At 42.8% G+C, this 19,544-nt stretch overlaps 1 protein-coding gene across 5 annotated transcripts in view; it reads left to right on the forward strand.

Moving 5' to 3' along the window:
- The window catches only part of kank1a (KN motif and ankyrin repeat domains 1a), a 415,056-nt gene that overhangs the window by 386,063 nt on the left and 9,449 nt on the right, over nucleotides 1–19,544 (forward strand). For all 5 annotated transcript variants that reach the window (XM_068030198.1, XM_068030197.1, XM_068030200.1 and 2 more), the window contains 4 exons: nucleotides 1,674–1,907; nucleotides 4,571–4,658; nucleotides 5,733–5,952; nucleotides 8,974–9,116. In XM_068030198.1, coding sequence (XP_067886299.1) covers nucleotides 1,674–1,907; nucleotides 4,571–4,658; nucleotides 5,733–5,952; nucleotides 8,974–9,116 — 685 coding nt within the window. The remainder of the gene's footprint in view (nucleotides 1–1,673; nucleotides 1,908–4,570; nucleotides 4,659–5,732; nucleotides 5,953–8,973; nucleotides 9,117–19,544) is intronic.

Raw genomic sequence — 19,544 nt, forward strand, 5'->3', positions numbered from 1 at the left:
TCCTGCACTGTCTGCCTACTAAATACAGTAATTGATATCTTTGCTTATATAGAAAATATGGTAATAGAAATTCTTATTACGTATCAGTCTCATTGAGTGGAATGAAGATGACATGCCACAGAAGACAATGTAAGATCTCAAGGTAGACAATATGAGGCTAGTGTGAAAGTATTCTGAATTGCATTATTATTTGACTTTATGAAGATAATGCTTATATAAAAGTAAAAGCAAAATACTGCGGATGCTGGAAATCTGAAATAAAAACAAGAAATGCTGGAACCACTCAGCAGGTCTGGCAGCATCTGTGGAAAGAGAAGCAGAGACTTCTCTTTCCACAGATGCTGCCAGACCTGCTGAGTGGTTCCAGCATTTCTTGCTTGTATAAAAGTAATGGGATAATCAATTATTAATCATGTGTGGTCTATATAAATAAGCCAAAGCTACTGTAAACATCACCTCAAATGTGCTCCTGAAGGGAGGATGCATTATTGGCAATGTAGTTTGCCTAATCCTTGTGTATTCCTCATTTTTTCACCGTGACCTTGGCTGCCTTTTCTCGAGCACTTTTTTCCCTGAATCTGTCTTCCATGATATCTATCTCCTCTATTCTCGTGCTCGTGTTCTCCTCCCTGCCTTTCACTCTTTTCCCATCTTCCCTGCATTGGAACGAAAATATAGCCAAGAGCCCAGAGAAGCACCGCTACTGGGAAGCACAGAGCAGCATAATCTGTGAAGCAGAGATGGCAGAGCTGGTGATGTCCAGGAGGCAAAAAATATATACATTTTATCATCAAAATGTGGGGTGATGTGGGACAGCTTTGCCATTCTGTGGCAACTGCAAGATGTGGGAGCATTGGAAAATCTTAGTTCTAGTGTTGGGCAAGGGGGTACCAGGGCTCATAGGAGTGTTAAGGACGCTGGGGTAAGACTGAAAAGGGGGGGAGGGAATTGTGAGATGTGAGGAATGGGAGAGGGATCCTGGTGTAGGAGAGGATTACTGGGTGTGGCAGTGGTGGGGAAGTGAACTAGGGATGTATCAGCACTGGGATGGTGGTAGGGGCAAGGGAGGGTGATCTGGGGATGGGAGTAGTGCGAGCGGATGTGTGGTGTTGCAGGCAAAGATGCCACGATGGGGGTTTGCTTGGGAGCTGGTATACTGCAGGGAAAAGTGTGGGGTGGATGGAAGCAATGAGGTGGCAACAGGGAATAGAAGAATGAAGAGAGGTAAGGAACATTGAGGACAGGAAAGTCTGTTTGCAGTGGATGGGGATGTTGCACAAACGGACAGCATATTTCTTAAAAGGGGTTCCTCAAGAGTGACTGATGTGCAAATGCACTAGTTTATGTATTTCAATTTGCTTGCTGGGCATGTGAAATTAACACCTCTACCATAATTGCAGATAATATTCCAGTGTTTGATGCATAGCATATCACAGATGTGTGAAAATATTGTAGTTTTTTAAAGTTCTGATGTGTTATGCTCATCTGATAGAACTTTCATTTGAAAACAGTTGGCTGCTTGTGTAGTCAGCACAATGTTCGAAAATAATTTGTGCTGCCTCTGTACCAGGCACTTTATTATAGCATGCTATTTGGCTGCCTGCCAAATGTGCTGTTATGGTTAAAGTCTGCTGTAATTATCCAAAATTTATCAAGTGATTTTCTTCTCTTAGATACGAAACCACATCCAGCGATGATTCCAGTTCAGATGAAAGCTCATCTTCTGAATCCGATGATGAAATTGATGATCAAGAGTATTCTAAGGATCAAGTTGAGATTAATCATGAAGTGCTGCCAGCGGGACCTGATGTGTGCAGGACTGAGATTGCAAACGTATCAAATGAGAAAGAGGTTGCAGAGTTCGAAGGAAGTGAAAAAGAAGCTGGCAAAGCGGAAATAAGGGAGAAGTATAACCATTTTTATGAGAAATATATAATTTGTATACAACATATAAGGGGTCGTAATAATCCTTTGGCAAGATGATCCAAAACCCAAAGTAATGCAGGTGTACATCAGGTTGTAATTCCAACCACTTTTAATTGTAGATAACATAAAACTAAAGCTAAATTAAAAGCAAAATACTGCAGATGCTGGAAATCTGAAATAAAAACAAAATGCTGGAAATACTCAGCAGGTCAGGCAGCATCTGTGAAGAGAGAGAAGCAAAGTTAACATTTTAGGTCAGTGACCTTTCATCAGAACTGGCAAAGGTTAGAAGTTTAATAGGTTTTAAGCAAATAAAGTGGGGGTGGGGCAAAAGATAACACAAGGGAAGGTGTTGACAGGACAGAGGGACACAGACAATAACTGACCAGAAGGTCATGGAGCAAAGGCAAAGGGTGTGTTAATGGCGTGGTGAAAGACAAAGCGTTAGTGCAGAGAGGGTGTTAAATGATGGAATAATGAACAGCCCTGGCCAAAAGCGCAAACATGAAAAAAAAGCCGGCAGGCACATGGTTAAAAAAATGAATGATGAAACAAACTAAAATAAAAATTTTTTAAAATAAATAAAAAAGGGGGGGCCAGTCATGCTCTGAAATTATTGAACTCCATGTTCAGTCTGGTAGCCTGTAGTGTGCCTAATCGGTACATGAGATGCTGTTCCTCGAGCTTGCGTTGATGTTCACTGAAACACTGCAGCAAGCCCAGGACAGAGATGAGAGCAGGGAGGTGTGTTGAAATGGCAAGCGACAGGAAGCTTGGGGTCATGTTTTTGAACTGAGCGGAGGGGTTCCGCAAAGCGGTCACACAATCTACAGTTAGTCTCCCCAATGTAGAGGAGACCGCATTGTGAGCAGCGAATACAGTATGCTACATTGAAAGAAGTACAAGTTGTGCTTCTGATACGTCTTCCTTTTTCCTCAACTGAGGATTCCCCCCCACTGTGGTTGACAGGGCCCTCAACCATGTCCAGCCCATTTTCCCACACCCCTTCCCCTCCCTCCCAGATCCGTGACAGAGTTCCCCTTGTCCTCACTTTCTACCCCACCAGCCTCCACATCCAAAGGATCATCCTCTGCCATTTCTGCCACCTCCAGCATGATGCCACTATCAAACATTTTCTCCACAGCACCCTGGTTCACTCCTCCATTATCCCCGACAACTCGTCCCCTTCCCATGGCATCTTCCCATGCAGTCGCAGGAGGTGTAATACCTGCTCCTTTACCACCTCTCCTCACTATCCAAGGCCCCAAACACTCCTTTCAGGTGAAACAGCGATTTACTTGTACTACTTTCAATTTAGTATACTGTATTCGCTGCTCAGAATGCAGTCTCCTCTACATTGGGGAAGCCAAACACAGATTAGGTTACCGCTTTGTGGAACACCTTCGCTCAGTCCGAAAACATGATCCTGAGCTTCCTGTTGCTTGTCATTTGTCATGGGATACTTTTCACTTGCCTGGATGGTGTTGAGCTTCTTGAGTGTTGTTGGAGCTGCACCCATCCAAGCAAGTGAAAAGTATTCCATCTCCTGCCTTGTGCCTTGTAGATGGTGGACAGGCTTTGGGGAGTCAGGAGGTAAGTTACTCGCTGCAGGATTCCTAGCCTCTGACCTCTTGTAGCCATGGTATTTATATGGCTACTCCAGTTCATTTTCTGGTCAATAGTAGCTTGTAGGATGTTGATAGTGGGGGATTCAGCAATCGTAATGCCATTGAATGCCAAGGGGAGAGGGTTAGATTCTCTCTTGTTGGAGATGGTCATTGCCCGGCACTTGTGTGGTGCGAATGTTACTTGCCACTTATCAGCCCAAGCCTGGATATTGTCCTGGTCTTGCTGTATTTGTACACTGATTGCTTCAGTATCTGAGGAGTCGTGAATGGTGCTGAACATTGTGCGAACATCCCCACTTCTGACCTTATGAATGAAGGAAGTTCATTGATGAAGCAGCTGAAGATGGTTGGGCCTAGGACACAACCCTGAGGAATTCCTGCAGTGATCTCCTGGAGCTGAGAAGATTGACCTCCAACAACCACAGCCATCTTCCTTTGCACTAGGCATGACTCCAACCAGCGGAGCGTTTTCCCCCTGATTCCCATTGACTCCAGTTTTGCTAGGGCTGCTTAATGCCATACTCGGTCAAATGCTGCTTTGATGTCAAGTTCTGATGGAAGGTCACCGACCTGAAACATTAACTCTGCTTCTCTCTTCACATGCTGCATACCTGCTGAGTATTTCCAGCACTTTCTGTTTTTATATTATATATAAAACTAAAACTCTTACACTCAGTTCTTTTTGATCCTTTGCTAAGACATCTGTTGCATTAGTAGTCAGTGCATTTCCAGTGAGTTCTTAATCTGAGCCTGGCTTTAATGGGGAGATGCTAAGTGGAAATTAGGTATTTTCCTCCACAGAAGGGGAAGAAATCCATTGGCAAGTTGTCAATGGCCATTCTTACCATGGTAGCCTATTATTGCCGGAAACTTGCAACCAAATTGCCTGAATGCTGTTTAACTAGCGAATGGTAGATGAGTCAAGTTTGAAAATTCAGTTCTAAACAGAAATGGGGATACAAATTTTTTACCCTCTATAATATGTTTGGATTAACGTATTTTTTTTTAAACATTAGGTATGAATTAAGTGAGAAGGTGTTGTCGGCATGCAATGTACTGAAAAACCAGCTCAATGATCCAAAAGCAATGGCAAGCAAAGAAGTGGTAAGGTTGAATTAAGCATCAATATATTTTCAGGATGGTTCAGAAATTGCACAGAGGTGCCAAGTATAAATGTATTTCAAGAGAATGAAGAGACATTGAGGACAGAAGTCGATGTATTTAAGAGCAAATACACTTCTGAATCTTTTATTGGTGATGTCTCTACAATAAAATAACAATGTAACAAAATAAATGATTCCAGAAGATGTTTTCATTGAATACTGTATTTATTTAGAATATATTAACAAAATAATATGGTGCCTTAAAAGAAATCAGATTTGATTACACATTAGAGCCCTTTTAAGATGGTCTTTTCTATAGAGACCAGCAGGCCAAGGGTGATTAGTAAGAGTTGGTGAATTATCCAACATTTTATTAGGTTACATTTGGAGATCAGGAACTATTTATCCAGAACTTTCAGAGATTAAATTGTTGGGGTAGATTGATGGATAGTGTTTCGAACGAGTGAATGAATTGTAGTTCATTTCAAACATAGTGGCTTATCTGTTGCAACAAATTGTGAGTAAATCAGTAAGCCTACAAAACATGTACACTTTGGAACAGATTCCCTTAGTTTAATTTGAATTGATGTGTTTTTTTTAATGAGTAATTGAGAGAATCCATCCATGTGAAAACTCATTAAAGCTTTGGAGACATCCATTTTCATTCATTTGTGAAGTATATTTTATTGCACATAATGAGCTAAACAGTTTAGTTATTGATGCTTGGATTTTAATTATAGTTAGGTATTCATTGAATTGTAACAGGGCTTGTGCTCCATTCCAATTGTATGGTGACCAAAATGACTAAATATTTCACTCACTATCTTCAAGCTCTTTTTTTATAGTCATTCACAGGATGTGGGCATCACTGGCATTTATTGCCCATCCTAATTGCTCTTGAGAAGTTGGTAGTGTGCTGCCTTTGTGAGCTGCTGCTGTCCTTGTGGTGTAGGTACACCTACAGTGCTGTTAGGGAGCGTTCTTTAAGAAACTTCCACTATGTTTGGCTCAGCAGCTTTTTATCCCAATTAGAGTGCTATGTTTCCTAATATAGAATTTTATATGAATTTCACAGAGACTTTGTCTGAACAATATCCAGCATGAATGGTTCCGTGTATCTAGTCAGAAGTCAGCAGTTCCCACCATGGTAGATGATTACTTGACTGGATTCAGGGAGATTTCACCAGAAGTCTTGAAACATGTAGTCAACATGGCTGATGGAAATGGAAACACAGCCCTTCACTACAGTGTGTCTCACTCAAATTTTGAAATTGTGAAGTTGCTTCTGGATGCAAGTATGTTGTATGTTTTAATTATTTGCATATTTCTGTGAACACTACCTTTATTAAGTTAGATGATCCTGTTGAAGTTTGCTTGATTTCCTTTGTGTTGAGCATTCTTTATGCAATCGATCCTGGAATGTAAATAATTAGGAGGATCTCTTTCAAACCTGTAAGCTGTGCATTTTTAAAAAATATTTAGCAGCAAATTTGAAAGATGCAGTTTAAAGAAATGCTGTTTTACTTCGACTGAATATTTTAAATTACAAAAGGGAGCTAAAGTTTCAAATATTTGTGAGACAAAATTTATCAAATGTTTGGTATTTTAAAAGTCACGATTTATTTTATTTGTCTCAAGTGCATTGTTTAGTTGATTGTCATGATACCTTGCAACAGAAGTGACCTTACTGGATTGAATGTTTCTTCATGCCTACCTACCAGAGTATACTTGCACAAATGGCATCCGGTGTTGAGAAAAGAAACTATTTAAATACCATGAAGCGAGTTGTTTTATTTGAGCAAATAATACGTGCATTGATAAAAGGTTTTTAAACAGATTAAAGAATAGGCATAAGTCTATATGCCTATTTCACTGAGTGAGTTAAATATTGGGAAGACTGAAACCATTGTTTTCGGTCCCTGCTACTGACTCCATCCCTGTCCCTGACAACAGGCTGAGATTAAGCCAGTCTGTTCACAACCTTGGTGTCACATTTGCCTCTGAGATGTGCTTCCAGCCTCATATCTATGCCATCACTATTTCCACCTCCATAACATCACCCAACTTTGCCCTGTCTCAGCTCATCTGCTGCTGTGAAACTCTCATTCATGCCTTCGTTACCTCTAGACTTGACCGTTCCAATGCACTCCTGGCTGGTCGGTCTCATTCTACTCTCCGTAAACTTCAGGACATCCAAAACTCTGTTGCCCATGTCTTAACTCGCACCAAGTCCTGTTCCCCTATTACCTCTGTGCTTGTTGACCTACGTTGGCTCCCAGTCAAGCAACATCTTGATTTTAAAATTCTTATCCTTGTTTTCAAATCCCTCCATGACCTCGCCCCTCCCTATCTCTGTAATCTCCTTCAGCCCCACAGCCCTTTAAGAAATCCACACTCCTCTAATTCTGGCTTCTTGTGCATCCCTGATTTTAATCACCCCACCATTGGTGGCTGCGTCTTCAGTTGCCATGGCCCCAACCTCTGGAATACCCTTCCTATACCTCTCCAACTCTCTTTCCTCCTTTTAAGACACTCCTTAAATCCAACTCTTTGACCAAGCTTTTGGCCATCTGACCTAATATCATCATTTGTGGCTCGGTGTCATACTTTGTTTTATAATGCTGCTGTGAAGTGCTTTATTGTGTTAAAGGTGGTATATAAATATAAGTTGTTGTTGCTGTTGGGTCAGACATGGGGGGAGAGAAAGAAAAAAGGAAGGGAAATCAATGTTGATGGAACAGAGAGAATGTTGTTGGCGTATTTCTACCTGACCTGAATACAGAGAAGCTAGAGCTATTATATGCATCTCTGATGCATTGTAAAAGTACTTTTGGTGCAAATTATTGGATCATTGACAAATATATCTTAAAGATCATTATTAAGTATTCTTATACTATTGAAATGCTAGCTTTGCTTTTGGTGTTTAACATTTAGAATGTACCTGGATGAAATGTCTTGTTTTTCTAAGTGCCAAAGATATTGGGCCGGAATTTACCATAAGCTGCAAACGAATGACGCCACTGTTCATTCGACTTGCCCTTGTTTTCCATGAGCTTTTGCACCCCAAGTTGCTGTAAGTTAACAGCTTTGCGCCCTCTACAGCTACAACTGTGGATTTCCTTAACCATTCAAATTGAAAAACCATTAATGAATAGTACAGTTTGAAGCAGAAGCTACAAGTTAGAATAATGAATTCGAAATGAGATCGGATATAGAAAGCAAAATAAAGAGAGATGGAAAGATCGGATTGAGAGGAAAAAAGGCAAAAATGGTTTGTAAAAAATTAACTCTTTTTTTTTCAATATCCAGCAACAATTAAAAGTTGTGGGAGTTAGACTTAGAATAGGGTGTAGAAGTATGGGGAGATGATAAGAAAGTGGTAATGTCACTGGACTAGTAATCCAGAGCCCCAGGCTAATGCCACGGGGACACGGGTTCAAATCCCACCATGGCAGCAGGTGGAATTTAAATTCAATTCATAAATTAATTTTTAAAAATCTGGAATTGAAAACTAGTCTCAGTAATGGTGCCATAAAATTATCGTCAATTGTCATAAAAAACCCATCTGGTTCACTAATGTCCTTTGGAGAAAGAAATCTCCTGTCGTTACCTGGTTTGGCCTACATGTGACTTCAGACCCACAGCAATGTGGTTGACACTTAACTGCCCTCTAAAATGGCCTAGCAAGCTACTCTGTTGTCAAGGGCAATTGGGGATGGGCAACAAATGCTGGTCTTGCCAGCGACGCCCACATCCCATGAAAGAATAATTTTTTAAAAATCTACGCTTACAGAAGTTAATTTTCAGCGTCAGATAGGTTGTTTGGCAGCAATTTAGACTTATCATGCTGTTTAAAAGGCATTTAGACTGAAAGGGACAATCCCTAACTCTCTGTGGTGAGTTTAGTTTGTATCTACCATCCAAATACAGGAATTTCATGCCGTTTAATTTATTTGGATGAAGAGCTAGATGATAAATTACCATTTTCATGAGGCAGCGAATCTGGATTTTTGTATTTAACTCCACATCTGTCCTCCCCTGAAGTTGCTGTCTGATTTGCAAATAAATAACAGTGAGTGCTGTTAGCCTCACCATTATTTTGACAGTAAATTCTGGTCCACTGTTTGCTCAATTGGAGGATGTAATAGTACAAGAGTCTTTTATTCTTTTTTTGGAAGATTAATCGAAATGTATGTTCCATTTTATTCCAATGCCATTAGATAGCTGGTATTGGAAAAAAATTATTTGGTTTAACAAAGCTTTTTCTGGATTATTTTGATAATGATGTTTGAGGAATTACAATTTTTTTATTGCAGATGTTTGCAACGTTAATCAGCAGAACAAAGCTGGCTATACTCCCATCATGCTTGCTGCTCTTGCTGCAGTGGAAAATGAGAAAGACATGAAAATTGTGGATGAACTATTTAGTCAAGGAGATGTGAATGCCAAAGCCAGTCAGGTTCATAAAATTATATTGTAACAGTTGTTTTGAAAAATCACTCTGCAAGTCTTAATTTTAACCTTTCATTTCAACATGAAACCATTCTTAATATCTTGCCTCTATTTAATGCTGCACTCTAAGTTTTATATCAGACGTTTAGATTGCAACAGTCACTCGGTTTTGTGCTCTTTTATTCTTGTTTTTCCTGTAATTTGTTCTTTCACTTTGGTAGTGTGCATCTTGTCTTTGAGCACTCTAATTAATATATTTAGGTTTGAATTTAGTCCCCTCCTTTAAAAAAAAAACTCTTTTCTGTTTAGTAATAGTGAAGGTATCTATGAATTCAGCTCCGTATATCAGCTTCTAAAGTTGGGGAAAATGGTTTTATATTTTTCAAAAAGGAGTTGTATTTGTTCGCAGTAAAGTCGTAATAAAATCATAGCCAGACACAGCTGACCATTTTACAGCAGCTAATTTTCTTGTGCAATCTTATCTTTATTTCTTAGCTGCTTCTTTCCCTTCCTTCCTCAAAACAAAAAAAAGTCGAAGATGGTGGCATAGTGGTAATGTCACTGGACTAATAATCCAGAAACCAAAGATAATACTCTGGGGACACGGGTTGAAATCCCACCATGGCAGCTGGTGGAATTTAAATTCAATTAATTAATTCTAAAAAAAAAATCTGGAATTGAAAGCTAATCTCAGTAATGGTGACCGTGAAGCTACCATTGATTGTCGTAAAAACCCATCTGGTTCACTAATGTCCTTTAGGGAAGGAAATCTGCCATCCTTACCTGGTCTGGACTACACGTGACTCCAGACTCACAGCAATGTGGTTGACTCTTAACTGCCCTCTGAATTTACTTGGTAAGGGCAACAAATGCTATCCTTGCCGGTGATGCCCACATCCCATGAAATGAATTTTAAAACACTGTCCAACTAAGACATTCAGACCTTCTTTGACACCTATCTTCACTTTTCAACTCTTTTTATGTTCATCTTCTGCCGTAGATTTCTTTTCCTTGTACTTCTCTCTAATTTACTCCACACCTCGCTCCTTGCGAATACCTGATTTTAGGTCTGTCACTACTGACTTCCTAATCCTGCATTGTTACAATTTCCCTGAACTTTCTTGTAAATGTTATGTTTTATTTATTGCAAATTCAATCCTCAGGGTACATTTATTTTGAGTTATCAATTAGAAAGATGAATAAATTATCAGGATAATTATATCAGAAAACCCCACAATCAAAAGTTTACAGCAGTCCAAGATTTTGAAGAGGTCACTCACTACCTTGGACAGGGAAGTCTCTATGAATGTTGTCTACACGAATTTCTAGAGGGCATTTGACAAGGTTCCATACAAAAGGTTATTAGCAAAAATAATTGGGAGGTATTGAGATTGGAGATTAGGGATAAAGGGAAAGTTCTTAGACTGGCTGGATTGTGACTAGTATTGTTCACCAGAGATCTCCACCTGAGCTTCAGCTTTTCACCGTATATACCAATGATTTGGATGAGGGAATAGAGGGTTGTAGATTTGAGTTTGCAGATGGCACTAAGGTAGGAGGGGACAGTAAGCTGAGTAGATTTTGAGTTACAAATTGTGGCAGTTTAATGTGAGGAAATGCGAGATCAGCCAGTATGAATCCCAAAAAGACAAATTGGAACATTTGTTAATGGTGAGAGACTGGGAGGTGTGGAGGAGCAAAGGGATTTGGGTGTCCATGTACACAAATCACTAAAAGCTAGTATACCAATACAAAAAGTAATCAAAAAGAATAATGAAATGCTGGCCCTTACCTGAATGGAGCTGGAATACAAAGGACAGTTATACAGAGCCTTGGTCAGATCCCATCAGGAGTGCTGAATTCAGTTTTGGGCAGTGCACCTCAGGAAGGAAATAGTGGCCTTGGAGGGAGTACAGTTCAGAATCACCAGAATAATACCAGAGCTTAAAGGGCCAAATTATGGGGACAGCTTGCATAAACTTGGTTTGCATTCCTTTCAGTTTAGTAAGAACATATGAAAGAGGAGCAACAGTAGGCCATACGGCCCCTCGAACCTGCTCCACCATTCAGTAAGAGGCCGATCTTAGACCTCAACTCTGCTTTCTTGCCCAATCCCCATATCACTTGATTCCCTTAGAGTTTAAAAAGCTATCGATCTCAGCCTTGAATATACTCAATGACTGAGCACCCACAGCTCACTGGGATAGAGAATTCCAAAGGTTCACAACCCTCTGAGTGAAGAAATTTCTCCTCATCTCGGTCCTAAATGGCCGACCGTTTATCCTGAGACCGTGCCCTCTAGTTCTAGACACTGCAGCCAAGGGGAAATGGGCTCTAAGCATCTGCCCTGTCAAGTCCCTTCAGAATCTTAAATGTTTCAATGCGATCATCTCTCATTCTTCTAAACATTGGAGAAAATAGTCATTCTACTTGATCTCTTCTCATAGGACAACCCTCTCTCATTCCAGGAATCAATCTAGTGAACCTTTGTTGACCCCCTTTAAAACAAGTATATCATTTCTTAAGTACAGAGACCAAAATTGTACACTGTACAAAAGACAGTTGTACAGAACCTTGATCAGATCCCATCAGGTTTTGGCAAAGCTTTGTACAATTGCAGCAAGACACTCTTGTATTCCAACCTTACATACAATTTGCCTTCCTAATTGTTTGCTGTACTTGCATGTTAAATCCCGCTGACCTCCAACATTTAATAGTTTCTCGCCACTTAAAAAAAATTGTTTTCTCTATTCTTCATTCCAAAGTATTTCCCCATATTATACTCCATCTTGCCCACTCCTTAACCAATTTAGATCCCTTTGCAGACTCTTGGGCAGAATCTTACCAGCTCTAAAAATTTTCCGACGTCGGTACTATTCCAGGTCCTGGCCCTGCACAGGCCAGAGGTGGGGCGACAGGGGCAATCTTACGGGAGACAGCCAATTAAAAGGCTGCCTCCACATTCGCCATCCAATTAAGGAGGGTGGGCATGTTCGCAAAGTGGGAATGCTGGACATCGTGATCCATTCTACTGGAGGCTGGCAGCCTCATTATGAGACCAGTGGGAATGTTGTTGAGGGGCAGATTAATGGAGTGGCAGGGATGCACTGCAGCCCCCATTAGTGTCCATGGAATGGCTGAAACATTTAATGCATATGGCCATCAGAGACATCCATATCCGCTATTTTACAATTCATTGGCAAGGCTGCAACGTGGGCAGACAGCATCCTTTCCATTTGCTGCCACTGAGCTCCTCCACAGCCTGAAAAGTTACGAGAGTCTGACCTCCCACTGTGAGGACACCTCCTCTCACTTGCCAGGGGGCTGATGCATTGGGGGGCCTGTGCACTGTTCACAAGATTTTATGCCACTCAGTTCAACCTTTCTAATTGACGTTTAATTTACCCGAATTGTCTAGCTGTCACTTTCAGTCCGCCTCTGGCAAAAGCGTACAGAGGTGGGAATCTTGATGTGCGCCTTTCCAAATTTACGCTAGCTCCCTCGCCTCCAAAGCTGCCTCTGCAGGTCTGGTAAGATTCCACCCTTTGTGTCCTCACAGGTACTTTTCCACTGAGCTTTGTATCATCTCCAAACTTGGATATAGAGTCATAGAGTTATACAGCACAGAAACAGGCCCTTCGGCCCATCGTGTTTGTGCCGGCCATCAAGTACCTATCTATTCTAATCCCATTTTCCAACACTTGGCCCATAGCCTTGTATGCTATAGTGTTTCAAGTGCACATCTAAATACTTCTTAAATGTTGTGAGGGTTCCTGCCTCTACCACCCCTACAGATGGTGTATTCCAGGTTTCAACCATCCTCCGTGTGAACAAAGTTTTCCTCAAATCCCCTCTAAACATCCTGCCCCTTACCTTAAATCTATGCCCCCTAGTTATTGACACCTCCACTAAGGGAAAAAGTTTCTTCCTATCTAACCTATTAATGCCCCTCATAATTTTGTATAGCTCAATCAGGTCCCCCCTCAGCCTTCTCTGGTCAAAGGAAAACAACCTTAGCCTATCCAGTCTCTCTTCATAGCTGAAATGCTCCAGCCCAGGCAACATCCTGGTGAATCTCCTCTGCCCCCTCTGCAGTGCAATCACATTCTTCCCATAGTGTGGTGCCCAGAACTGTACACAGTACTCCAGCTGTGGCCTAACTAGCGTTTTTATACAGCTCCATCATAACCTCCCTTCTCTTATATTCTATGCCTCGGCTAATAAAGGCAAGTATCCCAGAGGCCTTCCTAACCACCATAACTATTTGTGCAATAAAAGCAAAATACTGCGGATGCTGGAAATCTGAAATAAAAACAAGAAATGCTGGAATCACTCCCCTTACGCTCCCACCTCAATGAATTTCGCGCTCGGCATGACGTTGAGCTCTTCTTCCGTCGCCTCCGCCTCCGGGCTCACTTCTTTGACCAGGAGTCCTCCCCCCGACCAGCAGACCCATTCACCCGCCTCCAGCATTCTCCCTCTACCTGGACCCCTCCCCCTGGCCTCTTACCCGCTCTTGATCTCTTCATTGAAAACTGTCGGCGAGACATTGGTCATCTCAATTTCTCTGCCCCCCTCACTCACTCTAACCTGTCCCCCTCTGAAATTGAGGCACTCCGTTCTCTCAGGTCTAACCCCGATATGGTCATCAAACCTGCAGACAAGGGTGGTGCTGTTGTTGTATAGCGTACCGACCTCTACCTTGCAGAAGCTCAACGCCAACTCACGGACACTTCTTCCTACCTCCCTCTGGACCATGACCCCACCACCGAACATCAAGCCACCGTCCAAAGGACTGTCACTGACCTCATATCCTCTGGAGATCTTCCCTCTACAGCTTCCAACCTCATAGTCCCACAACCCCGGACAGCCCGCTTGTACCTCCTTCCCAAAATCCACAAAAGGGACTGTCCCGGCAGACCCATTGTGTCAGCCTGCTCCTGCCCCACTGAACTTATTTCTTCCTATCTAGACTCTATCTTTTCTCCGCTGGTCCAGTCTCTTCCCACCTACATCCGTGACTCTTCTGACGCCCTACGATTGCTTATAACCTGTGACTTTTCTAATATTTGTCAGTTCCGAAGAAGGGTCACTGACCCGAAACGTTAACTCTGCTTCTCTTTTCACAGATGCTGCCAGACCTGCTGAGTGATTCCAGCATTTCTTGTTTTTATAACTACTTGTGCTGCTGCCTTCAGTGATCTAGGTACAAGTACACCAAGGTCCCTCTGACTCTCTGTACTTCCTAGGGTCCTACCATCTATTGTATATTCCCTTTCCTTGTTAGTCCTCCCAAAATGCATCACCTCACGCTTCTCAGGATTAAATTCCATTTGCCACTGCTCCGCCCATCTTACCAGCCCATCTATATCTTGCTGTAATCTAAGGCTTTCCTCCTCACTATTTACGACATCACCAATGTTCGTGCCATCTGCGCACTTACTGATCATACCTCCTAGATTCACGTCTAAATCATTAATGTACACTACAAACAGCAAGGGTCCCAGCACCGATCCCTGCGTTACACTACTGGTCGCAGGCTTCCACTCGCAAAAACAACCCTCGACCATCACCCTCTGCCTCCTGCTACTAAGCCAATTTTGGATCCAATTTGTCAAATTGCCCTGGATCCCATGGGCTCTTACCATCTTAACCAATCTCCCATGCGGGACCTTATCAAAAGCCTTACGGAAGTCCATGTAGACTACATCAACTGCTTTACCCTCATCTACACATCTAGTCACCTCCTCGAAAAGTTCAGTCAAGTTCACGATCACCCCTGACAAAGCCATGCTGACTATCCCTGATTAATTCCTGCATCTCCAAGTGGAGATTAATCCTGTCACTCAGAATTTTTTCCAATAGTTTCCCTACCACTGATGTTAGACTCACTGGCCTATAATTACTTGGTTTATCCCTGCTACCTTTCTTGAATAATGGTACCACATTCGCTGACCTCCAGTCCTCTGGCCAGAGAGGATTTGAAAATTTGTGTCAGCGCCCCTGCTATCTCCTCCCTTGCCTCACATAACAGCCTGGGATACATCTCATCCAGGCCTGGGGATTTATCCACTTTTAAGCCCACTAAAACAGCTAATACGTCCTCCCTTTCAATGCTAATTTGTTCAAGTATATCACAATACCCCTCCCTGATCTCTACACCTATGTCATCCTTCTCCATAGTGAACACAGATGAAAAGTAATCATTTAAAATCTCACCTGCATCCTCCGGTACCACACACACTGCCACTCTGGTCCCTAGTGGACCCTACTCTTTCCCTGGTTATCCTCTTGCCCTGGTTATCCTCTTGCCCTTAATATACTTAAAAATGCCTTGGGATTTTTCTTTATCTTGCCCGCCAGTGTTTTTTCACATCTCCTCTTCGCTCTCCTAATTACTTTTTTAAGTAACCCCCCCCCCCCCTACACTTTCTATATTCCGCTAGGGCCTCCTCTGTTTTCAGCAATCTGCCATAAGCCTACTTTTTTCCTTATCCCTTGACATCCAGGGTTCCCTGGACTTGTTGGTCCTACCCTTCACATTTACGGGAACATGTTGGCCCTGAACTCTCACTATTTCCTTTTTGAATGACTCTCACTGGTCTGATGTACACTTTGCTACAAGTAGCTGCTCCCAGTCCACTTTGGCCAGATCCTGTTTTATCATCTTGAAATCGGCCTTCCCCCAATTCAGGACTTTTATTCCCAGTCCCGCTTTGTCCTTTCCCATAATTACCTTAAATCTTACAGACTATTACCGAAATGCTCCCCCACTGACACTTCTACCACTTGTCTGGCTTCATTCCCCAGGATTAGGTCCAGTACCGCCCCTTCTCTTGTAGGACTTTCTATGTACTGGCTCAAAAAGCTCTCCTGTATGCATTTTAAAAATTCCGCCCCCTTTAAACCTTTTGCACCAAGACTATCCCAGTTGATATTAGGGAAGTTGAAATCCCTACTATTATTACCCTATTATTTTTATACCTCTCTGAGATTTGTCTACATATCTGCTCCTCTATCTCTCCCTGACTGTTTGGAGGCCTGTAGTACACTCCTAGCAAAGTGATTGCCCCCTTGTTGTTTTTAAGTTCTACCCATACGGCCTCATTTGAGGAATCTTCTATGATATCATCCCTCCTTACTGCAGTAATTGCCTCCTTGATCAACAGTGCAATGCCACCCCCTCTTTTACACCCTCCCCTGAGATTCTATACCCTGGAATATTGAGCTGCCAGTCCTGCCCTTCCCTCAACCATGTCTCTGTGATAGCAATAATATCACATTCCCATGTGGTAATCAATGCCCTCAATTCATCTGCCTTACTAGTAAGACTCCTTGCATTAAAATAGATGCAGTCGGGCCTTGCATTATTTACTTGTGCCTTAACAGGTCTATATTTGCTCTGCCTTCCAGACCTACCTAGCTTCCTAAATTCTTGTTGCAGGACCTCATCCCTCTTTCTACCTATGTCGTTGGTACCAATGTGTACTACGACCTCTGACTGTTCAACCTCCCCCTTCAGAATGTCTTGCAGCCACTCCGTGACATCCTTGACCCTAGCACCAGGGAGGCAACATACCATCCTGGAGTCACGTTTGTGGCCGCAGAAACGCTTGTTTGTTCCCCTTATGATTGAATCCCCTATCACTATAGCCCTGCCACTCTTCTTCCTCCCCTTCTTTGCAGCTGAGCCACCCATGGTGCCATGAACTTGGCTCTTGCTGCTTTCCCCTGAGCCATTTCCCCCAACAGTATCCAAAGCAGTATATCTGTTTGAGAGGGGGATGGCCACAGGGGACTCCTGCAGTACCTGCCACCGCCTTCTCTGCCTGGTGGTCACCCATTCCCTTCCTGCCTTTGCAGCATTTGCCTGTGGTGGGACCACCTCGCTAAACGTGCTATCCACTACTGTCTCAGCATTGCGGACGTTCCACAGTGAATCCACCCACAGCTCCAGCACCATAATGCGGGTAGCTAATAGCTGCAGATGGATACACTTGCTGCACACATGGTCGTCAGGGACACTGGAAGCGTCCCTGATTTCCCACATAGTGCAGGAGGAGCATATCACAGGTGCAAGCTTTCCTGCCATGACTTACCTTTAGATTACTTAGTTAGTCCCTTTAATTAGTCTAGTGTTCTCCGAATGTTGAGATTCATTGGGTATAAATTTCAACCCATTTTCATATTGCATTCAGTCCCTTCATCTGGGTCATTACTATAGATTGTTTATTGCCGAAGCCCCAGCACTAATCATTGCGACACGCCACTAGTAACAGCCTGCCAACCTACAAATGGCCTATTTATTCCTACTCTGTTTTCTGTCCTTTAACCAATCCTATATCCATGCTAATGTATTACCCCAACCCCATGAGCCCTTATCTTGTGCAACAACATTTCACGTGGCACCTTATCAAATGCCTTTTGAAAATACAAGTACTGCCTCCACTGATTTTCCTTTATCTACCCCGCTAGTTGCACCCTTAAAGAACTCAAAGATTTGTCAAATGCGCCTTTTCTTTCATAAAACCATGTTGACTCTGCCAAATCATATTATGATTTTCTATGTGCCCTCTTACCACTTCCATAATAATGGGTTGCAGCATTTTCCTGATGACTGTCAGGCTAATACAGAATCGTTACAGTGCAGAAAGAGGCCATTCAGCCCATCGTGTCTGCATATGCTCTCCAAAGAGCAGTTCTCAGTTCCATTCCTCCGCCTTTTCCCCACAACCTTGCACATTCTTCCTTTTCATATAACTGTCTAATTCCCTTTTGAATACTTCAATTGAACCTGCCTCCACCATGTTCTCAGACAGCACATTCCAGACCTTAACCACTCGCTACGTGAAAAAGTTTTTCCTCATTCACTTTTGCTTCTCTTACCAAATACTTTAAATCTGTGCCCTCTCATTCACGATCCTTTCATGAGTGGGAACAGTTTCTCTCTCTCTACTCTGTCCGAACCCCTCATGATTTTGAGTATCTCTATCAAATCACCTCTCAGCCTTCTCTTCTCCAAGGAAACCAGTCCCAACTTCTCCAATCTATCTTCATAACTGAAATTCCTCATCCCTGGAACCATTCTCGTGAATCTTTTCTGTACTCTCCAATGCCTTCAAGTCTTTCCAATAGTGCGGTGCCCAGAATTGAATGCAATACTCCAGCTGAAGCCGAACTAATGTCTTATACAAGTTCAACATAACTTCCTTGCTCTTGTACTCTGTGCCCCTGTTAATAAAGCTAAGGATACTGTCTGCTTTATTAACCGCTCTGTCAACCTGTCCTGTCACCTTCAATGACTTATGCACATATACACCCAGGTCCTTCTGCTCCTGCACCCCCTTTCGAATTGTACCCTTCATTCCATATTGTCTCTCCATGTTCTTCATACCAAATTGAGTCACTTCACATTTCTCTGCATTGAACTATATCTGCCACCTGTCTGCCCATTCCACTAACTTCTCTATGCCCTTTTGAAGTTCTACACTATCCTCCTCACAGTTCACAATGCTTCCAGGTTTCGTATCATCTGCAAACTTTGAAATTGTGCCCTGTACACCAAGGTCTAGGTCATTAATATATATCAGGAAAAGCAAGGGTCCCAACACTGATCCCTGGGGAACTCCACTGCAAACCTTCCTGCAGCCTGAAAAACATCCATTAACCACTACTCATTGGGCTGAATTTTACCAGCCCCACGACACCGTGGGTCGCGGCAGGGAGGCCCGTAAAATGTTAGCGTGAGTGGCCAGCCTCGACCCACAACGCCGAGAAGGCCCCACCGGATAGCGGTGGTGGCAAGGCATGGTGCGCACCCCCCCCCCCCCCCCCCACCCCCTGCTGCCGTGCGGTAGGGCGTTCCTTAAAACATTGAAATGAGTTAAATTAAAATGAAAATTAACCTATCTGCCACTGCCGGCTGTCCTACGCTGATTTTAAAGCCAACTGGCCGCAGCTTGCACGCCTTCGGAACTCCATTGGAGTTCTGAGGCAAGACCCTAGTGGGGAGGGGGGAAGGAATAAAATTATTAGTGGGGGAGCGGGGAAAACTATTCCTCTTGGTTGTGGGGATGGTGGGAAGGGGTTGAGGGTCAAAGATACTGAAGTTCGGGGGGGAAGTTCAGAATTCCATGGTGTATTTTTGGCGGGATAGGTCAATTTATGTGTTTAGGACTCAGTTGGGGGGTTGGGAGATGGGATTCATTATTAAATTAAAAGTTTATTAAATTTGTTACTCACACCGGCACCTTTAAATATGTTAATATGTTCTGAAGGGTTTGAAGTCCTTTAAAAATGATGCCGGCGCCTGTGCAGTGGTCCCGGACGCCGTTGCCAGGGAGGCGGCGGTTGCCCCCTTTATCATTGGGGCAGCTGCTCCGCTTCTCCATTTAAATGAGGCCCCACGCATAATATTGCGGGGGCTCTGTGGTGG

Source organism: Heterodontus francisci, chromosome 4 (genome assembly GCF_036365525.1).
Source record: "Heterodontus francisci isolate sHetFra1 chromosome 4, sHetFra1.hap1, whole genome shotgun sequence".
Taxonomy (NCBI): Eukaryota; Metazoa; Chordata; class Chondrichthyes; order Heterodontiformes; family Heterodontidae; genus Heterodontus; species Heterodontus francisci.